This window comes from Nipponia nippon, unplaced genomic scaffold, assembly GCF_047370975.1.
Source record: "Nipponia nippon isolate SJK-2023a ecotype South Korea unplaced genomic scaffold, ASM4737097v1 scaffold_37, whole genome shotgun sequence".
NCBI classification, from domain to species: Eukaryota; Metazoa; Chordata; class Aves; order Pelecaniformes; family Threskiornithidae; genus Nipponia; species Nipponia nippon.
In genome coordinates, this window is record NW_028262355.1 from 1,826,830 (window position 1) to 1,849,726 (window position 22,897).

General features: G+C 46.3%; 1 protein-coding gene across 18 annotated transcripts in view; it reads right to left on the reverse strand.

Moving 5' to 3' along the window:
* TCF4 (transcription factor 4) overlaps positions 1–22,897 on the reverse strand; it is a 239,753-nt gene that overhangs the window by 147,672 nt on the left and 69,184 nt on the right. For 15 of the 18 annotated variants that reach the window (XM_087772702.1, XM_087772700.1, XM_087772701.1 and 12 more), the window contains 2 exons: positions 15,592–15,653; positions 12,875–12,971 (listed from right to left, as the gene is read on the reverse strand). The exons of the other annotated variants lie outside the window; for them this stretch is intronic. In XM_087772702.1, the coding sequence (XP_087628828.1) occupies positions 12,875–12,971; positions 15,592–15,653 (159 nt within the window). The remainder of the gene's footprint in view (positions 1–12,874; positions 12,972–15,591; positions 15,654–22,897) is intronic. 18 annotated transcript variants of the gene reach the window in all.

Consider the following 22,897-nt stretch of genomic DNA (forward strand, 5'->3'; position numbering starts at 1 on the left):
ACTGCCTTGAATCCAACCACAACAAAAAGGCACAGAACGTATTTTAAGATGGCCAGAACTTTGGCTGTGTTATACATATGGAAAATTTTGCTTACGGGCACGGAGAGATGATTTTGGTATTAATAACAGAAGGCCAAAGTGCCTCTGTAACGAAACTCATCCTCAGGTGAACGCCCGTAAGTCTATCACACCAACGTAACCCGGGCGTGCTCTGTAGAAAAAAGGACAAATTTTTACACACGACTTCTTTCTGTACTCATTCATAGAATCGTTGAATCACAGAATCGTTTTGGTTGGAAAAGACCTTTAAGATCATCAAGGAGTTTTCTGCAGTTTCCATCAATACAAAACTAGGATTATATTGAGTGGATTTAGGACGCTGACTAAACCGAGCAATAAGGATGCTACTTGGTCAGGACCAGGAGAGTAGCAGGGAGCTCTAGGAATTTAAACACAGACAAGTGGAGGGGGCTACAGGCAATAAGCTCAGTCTCCGGTTGCATTTGGGTGTTTCTGTCCACAAAACAGGGATTATGAGAGAATTTATCACCTATTCTGAGATTCCTCTGCGATCCCTTGCATCCCAAAAGACGTTATTTCAGAGGCTGATGGCGTAACAGAAGGCTACTGAAGTCAACGCATGTTCCCATCACAATACACAGGCGTTACAAAGTATCATCCAAGTTATAGTGCATCTAGGAGATATTTTATTTTTCCAGCAGAAGTTAGACCTTAAAAGGAAGGTCTAGTTAAATCTTATCAGAAGTTTCATGAGATCCATCAGCCTATCAAACATACTTCCATTCCTTAGGTATTAGCCTTCATCACCTCAGATGCTACCAAAGAGGATGGGTGGAGGTACCAGAAGGTTTGTCTCCTCAGGACGACCAGCAAAACTAAAGCACGTCTCCAGTCTGTAGGTCAAAGGAGGAAGATGAGATGAAGGCCTCTCTGCTGGAACCTTTGCCCTGCAGCTGCAGAGAGGAGAAACCAGCAGAGAAAATCTGCCAGCAGCTGCATTTGGGAAGAGGGTAAGACTCCACTCAGGGAACAGAAGAAAGGGCTTGGTCCTCTGCAAAAGCTATCCAAAGTATTGGAGAGAGACTTCTGCCAGGGGGATGTGAAATTTTGTTTGATCTGGATTCTATTTCTAAAGTATTGCAAGGTTTTAAAAATAAAGTGTTTTGCTGAATCAGCTTGGTATCCAAATGTTAAAGATGTCCTCTGCCAGATGGACAACCTAAGTTCAGTTTCAGTTTGCATTGTTTTTTTCACAATCCACCAAATATTGGTAAATTTTAATTGATGTTCTTCCAATGTATATGCTGAGGAAGACCACAAGTCTTAAGTCCACAGCCTTGCAACAGCTTAGGTCTGTGTTAAATATTCTACCGGTTACCTCCCTCAGTTTTCACACTTGCCTGTTCAATGGAAATCAAGCATCTCATTTGCCTCCAGCCTCAGTGCTACTGCCTGCCAGTCACCCAGACATCATTCCTGTGAAGACAGCCAAACCTAATGAGTGCAAGAAACTAATGAATCTGGACCAGGAAGAGGCATGAGAAGCTTTGATATCAAATCTGTGAAAGTAAAAACGCCTCTGAAGAAACAGGAGACTGGAGGATGAGGCTGGCAAGATGACTAAGATGAAACTCCATTGGTACATTGAACATTTAAGTTCAGTCAGTCACGTATGAAGCTCACTCAAGTTCATACACTGAAGACTGTACCAGCAAGAGCAGGATTCTTCCAGATCATTAGGAGGCTCAGAAAGAAGAGCCTCAAAACTTTGCATACGAGTTCTTCATAAAGCCAAGGTCCGGACTGGCTGAGTGTCAACTCTGAGCCTGAAGGCAAATGCAACAACGAAACAGAAACATATATGCCCTGGTCTTATATGCTGCTACAGACTGCTAAGATTAAAACATTCCAGATGTATGACGTGAAGTATCTCGCCTTCAAATGTGAACATCAGACCATGCAATATCAACCTTCCCATCAGATGAAGGATATGTTTATTCTGGCAGAACTAAAAGATATCAACAATGAGCAACCTGATCCGGTTGAAGATGTCCCTGCCCATGGCAGGGGGGTTGGACCAGATGACCTTTAAAGGCCCCTTCCATCCCAAAGCATTCTATGACTCTATGGTCCTCTTTGAGGAGGCAGAACACGCCGTATAGCAGGAGCCATTTAGAAGTGCTTCACCTTACGTTTGTTGATCTGCAATGGTTCCCTCAAAGAAAATTTCCTCCTGCCCCAACTGAGCTACTGCTTACAGATGGCCCCGAGTTCAGTCTCCCTTCCGTACAGGACTGTACATTTTGTGGAGACTGGACTCCTCACTGTAAAACATATCTTAAGTATTTAAAATTATTTTAAAGTAACTAAAACAGAGAGTCACACCCAAAACTGGTCGATAAAGTCCTTATGGGACAAAAGCATTGTGCTGCTATGGTGAAACACAGGGCTCCCCTCATGGTTATCCCTGGGGACAGCTGAGGACACCAAGGAGTGGAGGGGACTTGGTTGGTTGGTTGGGCTTTCCCCCATGAACATGAACCAGTCCTTTCTCCTTGCTTAGTTAAGAATTCTGTGATGGCTCCTCTATAGAGTTTAATCCGTCTACTGATGTTCTCACCCACCGTGTGATCACCCATTCTGGAATAATCCCTATTTCCTTCAATATTTCTTGCCTCTCTCCTGGGAAATTTATATCCGATTCTGGCATCTGTTCCCCATCCTCTTTTGTGAACACTGAGGCGAAAAATCCATTTATTTTTTAGCAGTGTCTACATCATCTGTCAATAAATTACCCTTTCCATCTCTAAGAGGTCCTAAAATCTACTTTACTGACCTCTTCTTTATGCATCGCAATAATCTTTCATGATTATTTATCTTAACCTCATGTACAGTTGTTCCTTTCCCTTCTCTCTCTTTGCTTTCAGATTATTATTTTTTAACATTGAACCTCATTCCACACGTTCTCTGAACTTGATGTTTTACCACGTTATATTCTTGCCTTGCTTTCTTACAATTACTTTTTGCCATGCTTGTTCTTCTCTATTAGGACATTAGCATGCTTTTCATCGTGTTTTTTATTCTTAGCATAGCTGTGTAGAATATACTTGCTACACTTCTTCAGTAGGTACCAATTCCCCTTGATGATGTGTATTTACACGGTGTCATCTTTCCATTCCCTGGGAAAAGAGGTTCTAATACACAAAGCTAAAGATGAGCGACGCTCGGAACACGACAGCTGCTCTCTTTGCGCACCTCACCCTACTACCAGCAGGCAATTCAGTGCTTTAAAATTATTACTAGCATTGTCCTGGCTTAAAGCCCACTTTAACGCTCAGTCTACGACCGTTACGCCAAAGTTGCACTGATTTTCTCATGTTTCTTCTTTCCTCCCCCCCCCGCCCCCCCTTTTCTTTTTAGTTTATTCTGCTCGTTGAAATAAAGCAGATTACAGCCATTAGGCCAACTTCTGTTGACGCCTGCAAACTTCTCCGTGTCAGAGTTCCTAAAACAAGCTCTCTCTCTTCAGATTTTCAGTTACCTTCTGGGTGCTGCTCCACATACCACGGGAGATTTGTAATTTCGGCCAATTGCAAATCCAGGCCAAAGCTGGCTTTGGAATCAATTCGCTGGCTATGAGATTTACACAGAAGTTAAAATTTAGGAAGGACAAAAAATATTTTCCTAGAAGGCATATTTGGAAAAACAAAATTTGCTGGCAATGCGAACCAGAATCAGGCATCTTCAATTCTAGTGACACAGAAAAATGGAAATATAAATAGTAGAAAGGATATCAACATGTTGATATAGATATCATAGTTAAAAGGTATTTAAACAACAAATTAAAAATGCTTGCAACTAAATTCTCGCTGATCTGTTTACATCGCTTCCTCATCCAAGAATTACTCAAAACTGCTTTTTCTGGATAATTCACACACACACCGCCACTCTTTTTAATATTTGATCGTTGGCCTAATTTCTTCTTTATCACATTTAGTCAGCATGTTTGCTTCCCAGAATATCCTTCTCCATCACTTCGCATTCTGTACTCTTTTTAGAACTATTGAATATGCTTAAGGTCGCAATCACATAGTAAAAGTTTGCAGAATAAAGAAACGTATCGGAATACTCTGATTTTAGTTAAAAAGAAATATAATCTAATTAAAGTACCGATGGTTCCTGTTAAATGCCTGCTCCATATCTTTTTATTTCACATGGTACAAGGATCAAAGCATGGACCTAGTATACCATCAGCCTCGCATAGTGTGAGAACTGGTGCTGTCCTTAATTCAGACCATATGGCAAGATGTATCTATTGGCGCGATGCTGTAGAGAATTACTGTACCCTCCTGTCATACCCTTTTTATCGTTTTCATTGGAACTGTTTTATATTTGATTTTGTATATTCTGTGCATCTGACCAAATGTGCTAAATCCAGCGCGGCGCTAGAGGCTGAAGGCTGGGGACGAGAAGAGAGAAGTCATTACCAAAACTGTCAGAAGTAGTCTCGAGAAAGAGGATTAAAAATTTAACTACAGAAGTCAAAATGATTGTTTGCTTCAAGACTGTCACGTCTTCCTACAGAAAGCAATGATCGTTTCCTCTCCTGGACGTGACCTTAGCTACAGAGAGAAGCCTTAGAAGGAATCCGTCATAGAAACGCAGTTGCTTTCCCGATTCCCTGCCCGTGGCTAAGCCCGACTGTAGGCTGGCATTAAGGCTCAGCCACCTCTGAGCCCCGACGGCTGCAGCTTCATCTGGTTCGTTGTAGGAGAATACCCCGAGACCTAACAAAATAAGTTGATCTTATTCAGCTAACGCCTTAGTCGATTCAACATCTCTATACACTGTGAAGTTCAGACCTGAGGTACGAACAGGCTCAAAACGATTATTAATTATCCGGCTAACTCGGCATTGTTTTACACATTCTGTGCCTTAACTAGAGAGCATAACAAACCCATTGTTTTTGCCTGTTTAACGGACCATGACTGGAGCAGCTATGTAAATGACCCAGTAATTCAACAAATTTGTTTTGTTTCACAGATTTTCCCACATGTACACTTTCCAGCTGTAATGCAAATCCATTCCGCATCCAGGCCAGTCGCGGCCCCCAGGAGCACGCCGCTACCTTTACGTGTATGCGCACTGATTACGCCACTGCAAACGACTCGGGGAAAATAGGAAGACTGTAACTAATTCACAAATCCAGGTTTTGGGGGAGGGTTGGGTTTTTCTGTTTGTTTGTTTTTTGGGGTTTGGTTTGAGGGTTTTTTTTTTTTAATGCCTATCAACGGTTTTCCCAGTGGGGTAAGGTTTTCCAAAAATTGCATTTTTTCCTCTCTATGAATATTTCAAGGAAGTCACTTATAGGTTTCTTTTAATGCTCAGACAGGTGGGAGCTCAAATTCCCTCTGCCACTAATATCAGCTCAGCTGGAGAACAGCAGCAAATGCTTATTTGAAAGCCAAACTACATTCATCTATATAAAGGGCAGAAGCTCATTAACCATTAAAGCGCCTTCTGGACGCCACTTTCAAAGCTGTTTTTGTACGAACGTGCTTGCAACGCAGCAAAATGCGGCGGCTCAAGCAGATAAAACCAGAGCCTCGGAGCCCAGCCGAACCCGCGTCGCTCCGCGCTGTCTGTGCCCGGGTGAAGCCCGAGGGGGCTCCTGAGCCAGGAGCAGCCGTTCCCCGCCGCCCGCTCCAGGCTGCGGGACCCCATCCCTCCAGGCCCGCGGGAGGTCGGAGCGGCGGAGAGGGCTGGACTGTCAGCAGGACGATGCTGCTCGCTGCCTACAGGCAGGGTAACTTCAGGCAATATTTTGCAAGCTTACAGCGCGTACTCCAAATACAGATCAAATACATTTGCAGTTCAACGCAGATTTTTCACGCAGCTTTAGTCTGTGCCGTGCTACGCAGAATACAACCGTCGCACAAAATAACTTATTAAAAATGCTTGGACTTGTTTAAGAACAAAATACAACGGAATGTAAACTTCACTGAAAACTATGTAGTACAAAATAATATTTCAATTCTTTGCTCAGTATGCAGACGTTAATTGCCACGGTCTACAGTTTCTATTTATACATCTGCTGCTCGTTCCCAAATAAATGGAAATGTCCTTGTAATTTCTTTTCTTCAGGACCGTACGAGAGGCTGGGGTTGAATGCTGAAGCTCAGCAACCTGACTGGCAGCGCTTGCAACATTAACTTGCTGCAAAATATATTAACTCTTGATTGGGAACTGTAACGTATTTATATCTACCTCTACAAAATGCTTTTCAGCGCCGATTTCTTCCCGTTAATTTTGTCCAGACGCAAGACAAGAGAGAAGCAGCAGGCATATTCCGCGACGAGAAGGGACACGCGAGCCGGTGTCTTCTACGAAGCATTTTTAAGGCACCTTTCAAGGCCCCCGCTGACAGTAAATGGTGTGATTTTCGTTGTGGGTATCGTCGAAAGCTGAAGGGCTGCATCTAAGCTCCTCAGGTCTCAGCCTTGACACCCTGCATAGTTAAGCTCAAACTGTCGCCCAGAAACCACTACAGCTAAACCAGAAAAAAAAAAAAAAAAAAAGGGTTGGGAGAAACCCTGCCCAGCTGTTCCTGGGGAAGGAGGAACACCGAGCCTTAACTTACACGGAAACGTAGATACGTGTCCATTAAAGAGCAGAACAGACCATGTCTGACATCAGCTGCTGGTCTGTAATTCAGTCCTTGGAGATACACTTACAGCCCCCGCTCTCAGAATATGCAAGGGGGCACATTCATTTCCCAGCTTAGCACCGCTTTTAAAGTTTGAAGACATTGAAAACGGAGATCTTTTGGTTGGTGAAACAATTCTAGATTTGGCAAAAAAACCTCCCTCAACAGATTACTTTTCCTGGATTTAGGTTGAAAAGCCCGTCTCAGATCTTCCCTTCTGTACTCACATGGGATGGGAAGAACAAAAATGAGGCCGGTGGGCACGTCTATCCATGCAGCGTTCAACAGAGCGGTTGTAAGGGAGTTAAGTGAGTTTAGAGGTGAACAAAAACACAGAACCAAAACAACCCGAGATGCCAGATGCAGATTTGGAGGCACCACAAGCCAAATAGCTCAAACTTGGCAGCTGAATTCAATTTTTCAGACCTCTCCCTAAACAGCCCCAAAGCTCCCATCCCACCCCCCGGCAAGCCAGAGCTCCGCAGCCGTGGGCAGCAGCCCTGCACGGCAGGACCTGTCTTCTCCAGGTCACAGCTGGTATCTAGAGAAACAGCAAGGCTGCTCGCAGCCCCAGCACGTCTTCCACCCTTGACCACAGGACCAAGCCAAAGGTCTTCTTGTAGTCCAGCCACCCACACTTTGGTTTCCTTTGGGGACGCGGTGGCCACGATACTCAACCCGTCCCCTCCCCAGTGTTAGCGCAGCTGGATCCCTACAGCATCCACCTCAAACCGCCCCATTTCCAGGTGGAAATAGGTATGGTTGGATCACTCCTAGCAGGTTCCACCTGGCTGGGGAACACCTGGGTGCTCAGCAGTCGGGAGAGAGCGCGGTGAGCGAACGCTCTCCCCCTCTGGAAGCTCTCGCCTGCCCGCACCGTCCGCTCCGTGACTTCTCCTAAAGCTGCAGGTGCTGGGTTGTGTCAGCTGCACAAACGTAAAATATTTTAAATGAAAACTCAAGTCTGGGATTTCCAGTTCTTTGGTTTCTGAAGGCCTTCCGTAACCTTTTTAGTTGTTACAGTCAGATTTTCTGTTGTTAAAACTCATCTTAGTTAATGCTATAGCTAGCCAGACAGTCACAGATTTTTCTGGAAAACATAGTTCTGCTTGTGATTCCTGAAAATTCACCTTTGACTGCTTTTTAAAAAAAAGGTGTCACATGTTTCTTTCTGTATGTCACATAGAAAATACTTTTTTTCCAAACATAACAGTCATTTCTTTGTTTTCTATCCACCATAAGTTGCCAGGCTCCTTCAATACTGCATTGCCCCGAAAAGGCTTGAGGGAACAGCAAGAAAAAAAACCAGACACCGCTAAGGTAAGCGAGTGGCTACGAGCACGTGTTCCCATAACGTGGATGACCCACACAAAGCATCGCAACCACGATTTCCCCAAGCGGTGCCACCTTTGGGTGCCACTGAGCGCAAGAACTGAGAGACCATCAAACCCTTTCGCATTTCAAATTTACAACTGGATATTACTGGACAGTTTTTACCATTTCCCTCACGGTTCCTCACGTACCTCCACTTCTCCAGCTGCAAAATGAGAACCAAAGCCACCTGACATAACAGAGGTGGTGTGAAAAAGAATTAATGTCCATGATGTGCCAGACACTAACTGAGAAAATCAAAAATCTGCCAGGATGAAATGTAATCTCATTTTAGGAAATGTTGAAATCATTTCTGCAGAAGGTTAAAAAAATAATAATCAGGCTGAGTCAGATACACAGCATGGAAAATTTCATCCCAAATGTTTATAGTTTAGCAATTGAAAGCAAGGCCTTATAACGCTGTGTTGGGTAAACTTAACTAATCTGCAAGAATTCCAGTTCTACTTATAACAACAGTAACAGAATCAAAGCTGTACGGATTAAAAGCGAACGCCACAGCAATATTCGTACAGAGACAAGTGTATCATAGCGTTAAACATAATATTAAAAATTGGCATGTATAAGGAGTATCCAAGGAACTCAGGATGTTTTCCAGACAGTTATTCATCACATCTCACAATATCCCTGCAAAATATATAGCGCCCGTTCTTCAGACAGATAAATAGGAAGGCACATTTGAGCACAAAGACGTCAAACGACTTGCCAAGAGCGCGCCGCGGATCGGCAGCGGAGCCGGGCTCCCCAGGAACCCCGGGCAGGAGCCCTGCCTCCCCAGCTCCGGCACCGCGCTGGCACCGGCACCGCTCCCTCGCTCCGGCTGGCAGGAAACGCCACCTTCTCCGAAACAACAATGCTAAGAGGAAAATTATGACTTGGAGGTTTTTGAAAGGGAAAGGGAAGAAACCAGAGGGGAAAAATATTTATTTTGCGATACAAGTGCCAGTCGCTGGCAAACGCGCGCGCCAGCCCTCCCAAAAGCACGTCGGGCAAGCGATCGTGGAAGAGCGCAACCCGAAGCAGCGCAGCATTGACCTGAAGCAGACAACCGGGAGGAAGGTAAGAGTAAATCATTGCATCTGCTCTGCGTTTTGCGTTTAGCAATACAAAGAGAAAATAAACACAAGCAAAGGTCTTGTCTTCACACACTAGATCACCGACCAACTCCTACAACTCTTAAGAGATCTACATTCAGTGACCTTGTGTCCTTTTAGAGAGTCTCAAAGCGATATGAGAAATTAAATACTGTCTTCTAGCTAGCAGTGTAGGAACTTTTTCAATAAGATATATAAAATCACTACCGCGAACGCCAGAAATACTACATGCGGAGGGGAAGAGTACGCAAACTGTCCGTGCAACAAAATAAGAAAAGTGCTTTTGATCTTTTCTAGTCTCATTTTCACTACGTTCAACAAATGGGGTTAAATCAGCTTTGTAGACCTCAGGGCAAGTTTTCTCCCGCAGCGAGTTTCTCCCTACCATACCCTCCGCCCTTACTGCCTGTCCAGTGGACGGTGGCTGGCGACTGAAAGCGTTCACAAGGCTTCACCTTGAGCGGCGTGCCAGGTTCAATTCGGGGTGGTTACGGCCCTTTGAAGCAACACAAACCTAAATATTCTTGGTAGGCAAACCGAGGAGAGGAACTGAATTATAATGAACCGGCAGCTGTCACAATATGACCACAGTAACCAAATCAAAATATCAACCACTAACCCAGATGAGATTCAAAGGTCACCACATAAGCCAGCAGCTTTCTTCAGCAGCGCCTGAAACCTCAACGTAATCCTTGCAGTGAAATGCTCCATTAAGCTACAGGGGGTTTAGAAGCAAGTTACTGTACCTTGGTAAATGATTTAATGTACTAGCAAGATATCCCAAGCAGTAGGATAAGAAACGTTCCCAAAGAGCGCAACTGGAAAGGGGAGAGGCGATGAGAAGCGACACCCGATGTGCCATACCTTTCATTGCTGGGCCACAGAACTACTCTTCAGGTACTCTTAAGAGAACACAAAATACCTAGCGGGGCTCCATACACACACCAAGCAAGCTGTGTTTGAATAGATGCGAGCAGTAGTTTGAGGAGTGAGTAATGCATGCGGCTCTGCAACCTCTCTGCTCCTCCCCGCAGGGCTTGCTCCAAAGCCTAACGCACAGGCTCCCTGCTAGCCACTGGCCACGGAAAAATGTATTTTAAAAACAAATATCTGAAAAATAAAATATAATATAAGCCCTCATTTAAGCACACCCTGTCTGCAAACATTTGTGGTTCAATCAGTGATACCTATCCCCAATAACAACAAAGTCTTTCTTGCCTGGAAAACCCCCTCAAAACAGGAGCAACTCCATTCAAGTCAACGGTATACACCGGTATAAAACCAGTTCAAGTCGGATGATTGTCAGGCTCTTTATCAGTTGCCAAGAGAAAGAGGAGCACGGAAAGAAAACTATACTGTGGCTCTGCAGGTGCCAGCTACATAACACCAGCGTTTAAAGGACCTTTCCTTGGAGGAGTTCGACGACCTGCCAGGAAAAGGGAGATGATAAAATACATTTGGAGTTACGGGAGGCGGCATCCGAGCGGCCTCCGTCCGAGCAAACAGCGCTGTGCGTTGTTCATCACCACAATATTCAGATTTCTCCTAAAATCACAAATGCAGACATGACCGGCACAGACCAACAGCGGTCTTTGTTAGGGCAATGCTCCACACACACGGTCGCTAACCACAGCGCCTGTCCCGGTGCCGGTTAAGGGTTTCCATTCCCCCACGGCACAGGAGCAGACCTCCCGGGGTTTCCATTCCCCCACGGCACAGGAGCAGACCTCCCGGGGTTTCCATTCCCCCACGGCACAGGAGCAGACCTCCCGGCCGAGGCCCTCGGAGGCGTTTGAGCGGGAGGGAAACGTGCCCGCACCCCAGCACCCATCCCTCCTCCTCCAGCACCAACGCCCCGCGCCCAGCAGCAGAGCAAAACTGGGGAGCGAAGGGCTGCCCCAACAGGACAAATGAAGAAGAATCCGCTCTGAATATCAGAGAATTCTGCTAAAGCAAGGCTGCAGAATGCCGTGGGTTGCGGGAGGCAGCTGACGGCCCCGGCAGTGCACACGCGTTATTGCGCGATAGCGCACTTGTCAAAAGCTGTTAGGCGCTCGCCATCCGCTTGCACACGCGTTAATCTGCGCGTATAGGAACATCACTGGTCTTATTTCCAGTTGAAATTACCAAATCTCATAAAAACCAAAAAATTTCAGGGCACGTCAGGACCACGCACGGCGAGGACGCTGCCACGCTGCCTGGCTCGCACCCCCGGCTGGAGCCTGACAGTGACCAGCGGGACCGCCTGGAGACATCAGGGTTTGCAAAGCTCCTCATCAGAGTATTACCCGGCTTAATTCTTTAACCGGGTGCCTCCGAACGTGTTTTTATAAAACAACTATTTCTTAAATCGAGTGAAACCAGTATTTTCACTAAGATTGGCAAAAACAATCAGAGGCAGGAATGAGATTTTTCTGTAACCCAAGGGCAGGCAGAAGAGAGAGCGAGACTTTTAAGTTCTAAAGGCTCAAATTAAAGGTTAAACTTGAAAGCACCACGCAGCCCAGTGGGTTTCACAGAAGCGTGTGGCTATTTGCGAAGCGTCTCTGCGCACTACCTAAGCCCCATGGCGTGAGTTAAGAAGGGAGTGTTGAAATTTCCATGCTTTTTTTGGCTTATATTAGACCCTTTAAAACTGTTGTAACCATGTTTTGTACGTGAATACATACAAATGACTACAAGCTCCAACATTGTCCCATATGTTAAACAACTCACAAATATTTCCCGATATTAAAAGACAAGGCATATTTTAGGGACATATATTAGAGCTGAAGAATGATATATCGCAGTTACAGCTCCATGTTTTTTTTGGCTCGCGTTCAACCCTTTAAAGCAAAGCATTTGGTTAGTTCATTGACAACTGCAGAAGAAGGGTGTGATCTTGGCCAAGCATAAGCATTACTAATATTTTTACATCATATATTTACTTTAACCAAACTCATTTATCAACCGTAATTAAAGAAAGTAGCTATCATTCACTTACGAATAATTATAGCCTCTCTTCATACTGCTGTGGTGTTTGCTGCTAAGCTAAATGATTATTCAGGGGTGTCAAAACTTTCTATCATGGGGTGTGGGGTGGAAGGAGGGTCCTTGCCAAACGCCCTGGGCAAAATCTCACTCCTCTGAAGCAGAGCAGGCTGCAGCTACCCTCGCCCCAAATCCAGGAGTTTGCAGCTCGCAGGTCCCAGCAGGCAGCGATCCATCGTGCTCCAAAGCAAACAATGGCTTCGGCGTCCCTCACCAGTTATTTATCTGTTCCCTTTCGTCAACGTGGATCTATCATACTTTCAGAAATCCTTTTCTACTTTAAAAGTCCTGTTCAGAGCACGGCCTTATTTTCTCTGCCAACTGGCCGCTTCTTTGAAAAGGAAAGGCTGAGCCTTAGGAACAACCATTTACCTCTTTCAGCAAATACTGCAGTTACTGCATCGAGAGTCACATCCCTCTCGCAGCAAGAAAACACAGCCTGTTCGATAAACATCATCGGTGTACATTTTTGAAATTGCACGATAGCTTAAAAAAAAAAATAAAAATCCATGTTCCCACCCTTATGCCAAGTACAATCAACCCCAAAAATGAGGACGAGGGATTTAAGCCCTCAGAATTTTATTTCTGGTTCAGTTTCAATAACGCGGTCAAGTTAGGAAATTCGATTTCTTACTTTGTATTCTGGAATTGACAAAGGGAGGAGAGAGATTGTCATGCGACCCAAGGTCTCTGCTCGCCATATGATCATAGTGAGTCCCATCTCCATAGTTCTGTTAACAAATCGGGAGAAAAACACAATTTTACAAGTTTAAACGGCATTTTTCAAAACCTACAGGTCCGTATTTCCCTTCTAAGTTTTAAGCCAGCTATGAGAAATATTGTTCCCTTTATTGTTTTCCCCTATTGATTCTGCTGGAAGTGATGCGTTCCAGAACATTTTTAAAGCTGTTTCAAATTTTTTATTTCATTAGCAATTGACTTGGGTTTGCTGTGTGGGTTATCCTGAATGGGTGACCGAGATGAGGTTCCTGGAATTTCGTGCTGTGCAATTCAGCATAAAGCCCTCTCTTAGCATAGAAGTCTCCTTGCCCGTAACATATGCAAGAACAGCAAAGAAATACTTATTAACATTTTGCTTTTTAAATCTATTTTTATGTAGAAATCTGCAGTCTTAATCACCTCACTGCTATATACTTGCACTATAAAAAAATGAGGATTTTTTTCGCAGTGGGCGTGGAAAGTTGATTCTCACTGAAAAAATAACCCCGCATAGCACTCGTCCTTCATGCGGGCAATTCCGTGCGTGGCTAGCGAGCGGCAGCGACCCCCTCCTGCCCTGCGCTGCCTCGGTACCCCTCCGCACTTCTCTGGGGACCAACAGCATCAGCCCCGCTACCCGCAAGTCGAGGAGGTACAAAACCTCGCCAGGATCGGGCCCCTACGTTTTGGAACCATCTCGGTGTAACCTTCTGCGTTCAGTCACTCCATTAGCAAAATCTGAAATTTAACTACAAATACTGGCCGAGGGCAGCAGTTAGGTCATGTTTTGTTTCTTCGGTTCAGGAGAACTCACGAGAAACGAATTCTCCCAATGTGGAAATACCATCGTCATTTTACAAAGCAGGAGAGAGAGAGAGAGGTCAGGCTGTTTGCAGAATAACACTGCAAGTTAATGCACAGTCTTGATTGAAACTCCAGAATTCTTCCCAGGCTCGTGCTCTTTTCTTTATCTCTCAAAACTTAATTGTACACTCACATTCAAGTTTTTGCATGCATAAATAATTGTGTGTGCAAATTTAGAATTTACTTTTCAAAACATTTTTCCCTCGGAAGCAATACAAGTGTCAAGTAAAAAAAAGGGATAAAAATAAAACTGACAGATGTGAGCAGTAATGACGTAATGGATGCTAAGCAGGATGGAATAAGAAAAGGTGTCGGGCTTCCCTCCCTCGGCGGCAGGGCCGGGGTCCCCCCGCCACGCCGTAAATGGGGGACCCCCCTCGGCCGCCCGCGGCGCGGTGCAGCGCTGCGGACGCCCACCGAAAACCTCAGCTGGCGTAAGGTGCGCCGAGGGCAGGACCTGCCCCAATGGGAAAGGACGGACCGAGGATGAACAGGGCAACCGCCTTTCTCCTCGCCACACAGGCACTCGAGGGCACCGAGCTCCCAGCAGCGCTGCTCGCGAGCCCTGATCCTTCACGTTAATTAGAAAACAATTAAAAAGCAATTTAAACAAACTGTTTAAGTAAGGGCATAAGTAAGAGCAAAGCCGCTTTTTGCCCAGCGTAAGTGTACTTCATGCATGTGCAGGAAGTAAACAGAAATAATCATCTCGGTACTGAAGCACAAGCCGTACCCAGCCCCAAGGACGGGCGAAGCCGGGATGCTCCGGCTGGGGAGCGGGGCTGCCGGGCTGGCTTGCGAGGGCCATCGGCGGGGCTGCCCACACCGTGCTGCTCGGGGCGAACCGCACAGCTGCTCTGCTGGAAATAGCACTTTGTCGCCACCGAAGGAACCGGCATCCCGACTGGAGGTGTCTAAAGAATTTGGATAACTGTGCACAGCCACAATCAAAATGACTGAGTCCAGCTGTCTGGCAAATCTCAGCAAACGCTGAGTATCGCCGTGCCAGAGCGCGGCTCGGTGGCTGCATTCCCCGCAGGGGGATCCCACTCTTAGGCGGGGAGCACGGGAGACGTCCGTGCCCCATCCTCAGCAGTGTCCGCAGCAGAGGTGGGCAGGTGGCTAGCAGCCGGGCTACCTGCCCCAGAGCTCGGATGGTGCCAGCAGTCGGGGGGACGTGGCTGAAAGGCCCAGCTGCCCCTGCCCGAGGAGAAGGGTCTGAAACCCCCCCACCGGAGGCACGGAGCGGCTGAGGTGCACTGCAGGAAGGGCACGGTGGGACAGGCCTGGCGGCCCCTCTCCAGCTTCGCTGGGCCCTGGGGTGGCCCTGGAGTGGCCAGCGAGCCCTGGAGTGGCCAGCGAGCCCTGGCACGGGGATGAGTGCTGCCCAAGGCAGGGGCGCTGGCCCCCTCCTCAGGTCTGGCGACACCCGCCATCCCTAAAAATCCAACAAACGTTCGGCAGCAACATCTCTGCTCCACCCGCACGCTGGGTGGTGGCGGTGCTTGATGGGGCCTCCCAAGAAAAAAATGGTTAATTAATATTCTCGCTACCTGTTAGAAGTAGCAGAGCAGGTGCCAAATTCAATCACAGGATCAGGTTTGAATGTTAAAAAAAAAAAAAAAAGGCAATTTTAAAGAGAAGACAGGCTACAGCCAACTTTGCATGCCCATTTTTCTACGCAATCAGGTGTAAAGCTCATATTTAAGATTGTCAATTTACATATGCAGGAAGTCTGGTTTGGGGAAAAAGATTAGATATACTTACCCTGGATGGACTAGGATGTCCTGTATTCCCCCAGGACCCTGAGCTAGTTCTGTCTTCTACATCTAGGGACAAAAAAGTTCTTTAGGCTTTATTGCAATAATTCTTTCCTTTTGTATAGGCACTTTTAAATTAATGTTTCAAATTAATCTCCTGTTGCCTTTAATTAAGAATCAGGCACAGGGCTACTACGATGGTAGTGGCTTCTGACCCACTGCTTAAATTAACTCATTTAAATTCACAGCAGAAATGAACTGGACCCTCAGGAACCTGAGGTTTGAACATAAAAATTACTTCAGCGGCTCAGTGTTTCTCGACACTTTAAAAAGTGACTGCACTGTACCAGTTAAAATCCTACCAAGATCTCCAGCACAAAAATAGGTATTGTCAAACAGTAAAAATAAAACACGATAAAACAGACGAAACCTAGAAGTTAAAGCAAGGCACGTTTGGGGTAAACGTACCTCTCGCCACCTCAGCTAGGCTTCTGCTGCAGATGAGCATTTGGGCACACGTTTGTATCTCAAGAAGAGAAAAGCACCTTCCTAAAGCCAAGCGCAGAGGGGGCATTTCTGCCTTGCCCTCTCTCGTATGAGAGGAAATTCATCGCGACGACTGGGGGGGAGACACTCCAGTAATTTCAGAGAGCCCATCTCAGGGCGGTGTTAACCATTTTCCCCCTCCATTTGAGGGGGGGTCTCTAGGAGTACCACGTCCCATTGCATACGTGCTAGGACGTGGTGAAACCTGCCGTTTAGGGTACGGACCAAAGAACCAGGACTCCTACAAACTCCTCTTAACTTTGCAACAAAACACAGAAATGTCTCAGCCTGCCATTTTCTTGTCTGCATTTTATCCGCGTGCCAAAGGGACAGCTCGATGGTCACCCCAGGAAGGCGAGGCGGGGTGAGCCTCGCTCGTCAGCCACTGCAGCCTGCGTCCGGATCGTGGGATGCAAGAGGCTAGCTAGACTGCAACGCTACGTTTGCCGTGACAAAAATCAGGTTACAGACACATTTTGCATATGAATGCTCTGCACGGGGCTGTCCCTCTCGGGTACCCTAGGCGGTGATGTGCTCCTCCAGGCTGGCCACGCTACTTCTGAGCGCGCACCTTGCACCGAGGCCCAGGAGAAGCCCACGAACTCGACTCCGCAGGCTACCGCTGGTGCTGAAAGCAGACGATCCTCTGCAGCGTGCTCGAGTATGCCGGGATGCGCTTGCACAACTACTGCCATCGTCAAACCTTTACTGAAATGAGTCGGGAGCCTCTTGAGACTTTCCACTTGGCTAAAAACTTAATGGCTAAACATAACACCAGTTCAGCGAGGCACTTGTGCACAGGTTTAATGGAAGCCTGTGAATAATTCCACCGAAATCATAGTTCACTCTCGTGTTAATTCAAGTAAATGAGATCACTCATGCTTAACACTAAGCACATCCTTTAGTGCGCTGATGGACTGGACCATACTGCTTGAATCCATTACTTTTTTACTTACAGCATGCTAAATATATCAGGAAACGTGATTGACATTGATCTCTAACAGTATTATTGCACATTTCAGTGCTACTTTCCAACTTACTCCTGTGTACCCACTGGCATCCTAATGAAATAACAACATTGCTCGCCCTCTGCCATGCACAAACAGTAGCTTTAATCTAATCGGAAGAAATACGTATTCGGTCTCGCTGGCTAGAGAAACTTCCCCAGAGCGCTGCCGAAGACTACGCACGCCAGCAGCTCCCTTTCCACCTCTGCACTGGTGCACCCAGGCTTCTAGGATCGGTGGCAACTTCAGTTGTCTGAGAAACAGATGTGGTCATTAGCACTTTAAAATATGGGTGCTGTGACCAAATCTGGTTGATTTCCAAGATTAAAAAAAAAGAAAACAAACCCCACACATTTGTATAGTTTAATACTTTCCCCCAATTACAATTCCTATTATCTCAATAACAGATGAACGTGTTAATAGCACAAGACACTCTTAGGTAAATATTTAATTAAGCTCCAGAAAAAGAAAGAAAATGTGTATCATTTACCTGACAGATCAGATCAACCATTCTATTAGGTTAATTAGGCATATTTTTAAAAATCATTTCTGTTATGTAACAGGCAATTAACTCCATAGAGCCCCGATCCATTGCCTGCTAAAATTCAGCGGATATTATCCCCGACTTCGGTGGGCATCGGCCCACCCTCAAGCAGAGCTTCCGAAGTCCCTCAGCCAGCCAAACAGCTCAGCCCCTGGGAACGGCAGCCGGGGGACGGGGCGGCAGGTCCGAGCCCGCCGCCGGACAGGCGCCGAACCCACGCCGGCGGGTTGGCTTCACCCCGTCCCGCTCTCGCCTCTCTCGTGCAGACCCACGGGCCCGCTCCTGCAAAACGGAGCGTACGGGACAGAGCAACGCCAGCGAAGGGCTCTGCACGGGGCGTCACCCGGGGAGCTCCGCTTTCACGAACAAGGAGGCCTCATTCACACAGCTCCCTGTTAGGAACTTCATTTATTAACATACTTTTCTGTAAAAGTCGGCTAATCTAAAATAATACGTGTTGTGAAGGCCCCTTATGCTGGCTCATGGCCAGTGCTAGGAGCAAGATTTCCACGCCAATAAAGGTTTTCAGACTGCTATGCTGTACATTTTTATTTCTATTCTAAGAATATAGATGCCGTGGGTCTCGGGCGCTATAATGCGTCACCTAAAATAACACATTGCAGGGCCGTGTTTTGAGCAGTAACCCTGCTCTTGCCCTCAGCGCCCAGGAGGGACAGCATCCCCACACCAGCAAGGGGTGCACTGGGTTGCCGAGCCCTTCCCTTTGGCAGCCCCCCACCCAGCTCCACCTGGGAGCCCACTACCACCCCCTTCAGCACACGCTGGGCTGAGACGTGCTATTTAACCTGCTCGTGCAGCTTATTCAGAGTCATGTTCTTCAAAAACCCTTTTTTTTGGGCAGAGGGAAGGGCCGCCACGCTCCCGAAGATGCCTGGTACTTTCCAGCAGCGCATGGAAATACCGGCTTCATGGCCAACCGCTGGACGGTCCCAATGACGTGAAAGGAACTATTTACATGCTTACGGTTAAACATATGTTTTTGTGGTGAGCTGAATTCCTGCTCGGCTATCCTTTCTGGTACTCTTTGCTGCGCTATCCCTACCTCTCCCTCGAGCCAAGCGTGCCAATGACCAGAGGGCACTATCAGATGCTTAAAATACCACGGGAACAACACACACCTCAGGGCTGGGGTATTCCTCGCCTCTGCAAACGTCCCAGAGCGAGTCCCTGGGCACAGCCAAGACTAACCCGGGGAGAAAGTCCTGCCGAGGCAGGGGAAGCACCGCCAAGAGGGAAGGACGCTCCTGGGCAGGGAGAGGGACGGCTTTTGGGGATGCATCAAGGGAAGACAGACGGTAAAGGTACGCAGACATCGCTCTACATACCCAAGCACACTGTATCAGGTAGAGATTAGAAGACTAACCTCACAGGATAATTCTGTAAGATTTGCCCAGACTCCAACATTTTCAGCCATCTCAAATTCGGCTGAACATTCCTTGCCCTTTGCCTTGCTTTAATCTGAGCCCATATAATGCTCAAGTTCTTCCACCAAAGTTAAAAATTCTAGACTCTGATCAGAAAATGACAAGCAATAGCTCTTGTGCCTTATCTTCAGGGGTCGCGTCTTAGCTTTCGACCAATTTTCTTTGTATTTAGACTTAAATGTGCAAACTACACTATATTACTCTGCAAAACATCAATGAGAAGGCTTAATTAAGTAACACTGACAGATAAATCCATTTCTTTCGCAGTAATCAAATCAAAGCAGGTTGACATAACACAGGAACTTAATACAGTTATTCCCTTGTAATTGGAAAAAGGCCCTTTACTTCTCATTAAAGCAATCTTCTGGGTATTGGCATAATAAGAAGGCTCAGGGCTTTAATACTGCCCTATAAAAGCCCCAAGATACAGACCCCTTAAGCAAACATGCCAGATTATCTAATTCCTTGATCATAGTGGAACATGTAGTTATTGTTTTAAACTACTAATTCTTTATCTCAGCTACAGACAAAAAGAAGGAACTCGGTCTAAAACACGTACCACGAAGCTCTACGAAAATGCAAGCTCTAGCTGGGGAAAAAGATGCATTTTCAAAAACACCCTAGCTCTTCAGCTGGGAAATTGAGAGCTTAGCAAGATGAAAATTGTTCTTGGACATAAACAGTTACGAAGAGCAAATAATAAAATACAGTTTTATTGCATTTGTGAATTTGCTGGAAAATATTTTTTCAATGGAAGCGGAGCTGGCCAAAGCCTTCCCGCTGTCGCCGTCTTTGTACCGCGGCCGTCTCCCACCACGCGGAAGGCAGCCGCTGCCTGCAAACCCCCGGCGAGGCACAACTTCTCCTTCGGCCCGCGAGCGGACTCGGAGCGTCACCGCGATGGGTCACGCCGCGCACGGAGCTCTCGGGTGCCTGCGGCCATGGAGGGGTTACGTGGTGGGGTACGACACTCGGTGACCAGATGGGCGCCTGCACCTTGCCTGCCTCTTTTCATCCTGTTTACGAGTATTCTCTTAGCGTGACCCAGCGAGCTACCCACAGACAGAAGCCAGCTAACTTCTGCCCCCTCCAACCGGCCGTCAAATCAACAGCACTTCTTCCTCGGCAGAAAAGAAAAAAACCGCACTAATTACTACCTAGTTAATCTAGCCTAGTTTACTAATAATTTAGTATGGCAGATATTGCAAGAAGGTTTGTAAGCTCCTAAACCTAATTCCGGAAATTTATTATGTACCCTGTAAGTACTGCCACTTAGGTAATTAGGACAGTGAAACCCTAATGACACTGAAGTCAATGCAAAATTCTCCAGTGACTTATTCTCAGAGCTTGGATTTATCCCAGAGTGCATAAACTCGAACACATATGTAATTTTCTCCAGAATCTGGCTCCTGTAAATTAACCTCACTTAATCACAAGCATTAGGCAATGTGACGTTACAAAAAGCAAATCATCACGGACAGATTTGGTCAGTTTTTCAGTACGCAGTTCATACATGATTAATACAGTGTGATTTAAATAACTGAAGCTTCACTTAGCATCTCAGAAGCTCCAGCTAGAAGAAGGAAAACTGGCGCTTAAATGGAGTCAAACCACTCTGAGCATTTCAAGCAAAAAACCTGGGAAAAGCATATTCAACTGAATCTACAAAAGATGTTCAGTGCTATAGACTGAGATGGGCTGCATTCAAATCATATTACCTCTGTTAATGATCTGGGGAAAAAAGAATTGCAACCCACATTGATTACACCCCTGCGTTGGCAGGTACTGCAACTTCAGAGAGGCCACCAATGCTTAAGGATACAGGGAGAAATCCAGAGCACTGATTTGGGGGCCAAAAGCTGCACTTTCGCAGAGGAATGAGTTCCAGAAAGCCTCCGGTCAAGCAGCCACCTAACCCTAAAAGTACTTTTCGGCAGCCTGCAGAGTTCTGCTTCTTGCCCCAAGGTTCCCTTGACGTCTAAAAGAAGGAGGGATGCCTTGAGAGCCCTCGAGCAGGGCACGAGGCTCCGAGACCCTCCAAGCAGCGAGACGGAGAGATGCTCACGCTCTGCCCAGACCTCCTGGTGCTCCCCGCCTGCTAAGCAGACTCCGCACATGCCCGGCAAACACAGGCAGGACCAAGTTCAGCAAAAGCACGGCAGATACCATCACGGTCCACCACAAACGTTGAGGTCTGAGCACTCCAGCGTGCAGGCGATCGCTATTACACCTCCACCACCACTTGTGCTCTACGGAAGCATCAGCCTGATCGTTAGGTGTCTTTAAACGGCCTCCACGCTCAGGACCTCAAATGAATAAAGGTGCTTAATACGCACCTCCCGGCTCCAGAAAAGGAAAGGAGTTCAGAATTAGGCGACCTAAAGGGCAACTTACTGCCTAAACACGTGTAATTTCAAATCACGGTAGGCCACAAGCTCTGACACGCTGTGCGACTCCCTCAGGCCAACGTCTACTTTATTTTAAGGACAAACTATAGGCACCATGTAACGCTACTTGACCTTGGTCGTAACGCCCAGTCCCTTGAACCTTCTTTGGGTAAAAGTTTCATTGAATCCCTTGAGGTGCTCCCAAACAGAGACGTTAGAATTAGAAAATTCGTATTTTTTCTGGAAGAACACCCAAACCTAGGAAAAAAAACCAAAATAAACTCCTCTTTGCAGGAATCATCCAAACAAATACTTGGGAAATCATCCAAGACTGTAGCAATAACACAGGACAATAAGCTAGATGACTCTGGAATATAATTTTGTTCAAACCTCCCACCACCTCCAATAACAAATTTGGGCAGATACATTAAGTCTTAAAGTCACAGACTAGGAAATTATGTTCTCATGCTTTACTCTGGTAAACAGCAACACGGGTATCATAGGCATTTTGCTCACAGAGAGAGAGTTGAAGGAAAGGAAAAAAAAAAAAAAAAGACGACTCAGATTAGCAAAAGTAACTAAGAATTTAAGAACTGTTTCAAAAATGAGGTGCTATTTGGAAGATTATACATATGAAACACCCATGTAAAAAGAAGTATGCACCTGGTAGACACAGTAACAGTAGTCTAGCAACTAGTGAGATAATAGAAGGGGAAAAAAAAGAGCACAGTGGTGGATCTTGTTAATTTTGCAACAAATTTGATTAGGAATATTGATTTCTGCACCATTCATACATAGGTGCGGCTTAACCGTGCCCCGTACGGGAGCAAGCTTCCCGCTGGAGCGATGGGAGCGGGAGGTTGGGATTGGCACCAGGAGAGCGTTTCGGGTTCCCACCATCGGTCTGAGCAGTACTTCGAGCAATTTTGTGGGAAAAGAGGCATTCAGCTAACATCGTACTCAATCCAGTATTACTTGAGGGGGGACTGAGGATGTTTATTAAAGCACACAGATCGCTACCCCAGCCTTTCCACATAAAACCAGAGCACGCTCGCCACCTCTTGCCATACGACGTGATGCTTTCTAGAGCGTGAAGGTGTTTCACGGTGCACCCCGAGAACCTAGGCTTCACTCCACCCTTCCAATCATCTCAGCACACGGACAAATACACAAACGAAATAACCCGACTGTGGTGCCCACGAGAGTAAACAGAACGAGAAGCATACATATATATAATGATTTTTTTTAGATGTTCAAATAGTAAAAGTGAGCAGAGAGGGCAAATTCCATTTTCATTGGCTAAACTTCCTTGCTATGAAAAGACGGGATGGAATTTTACTTCTGTGGGAGCTTTCCATTTGATTTCAATTAAGACTCAAACGTT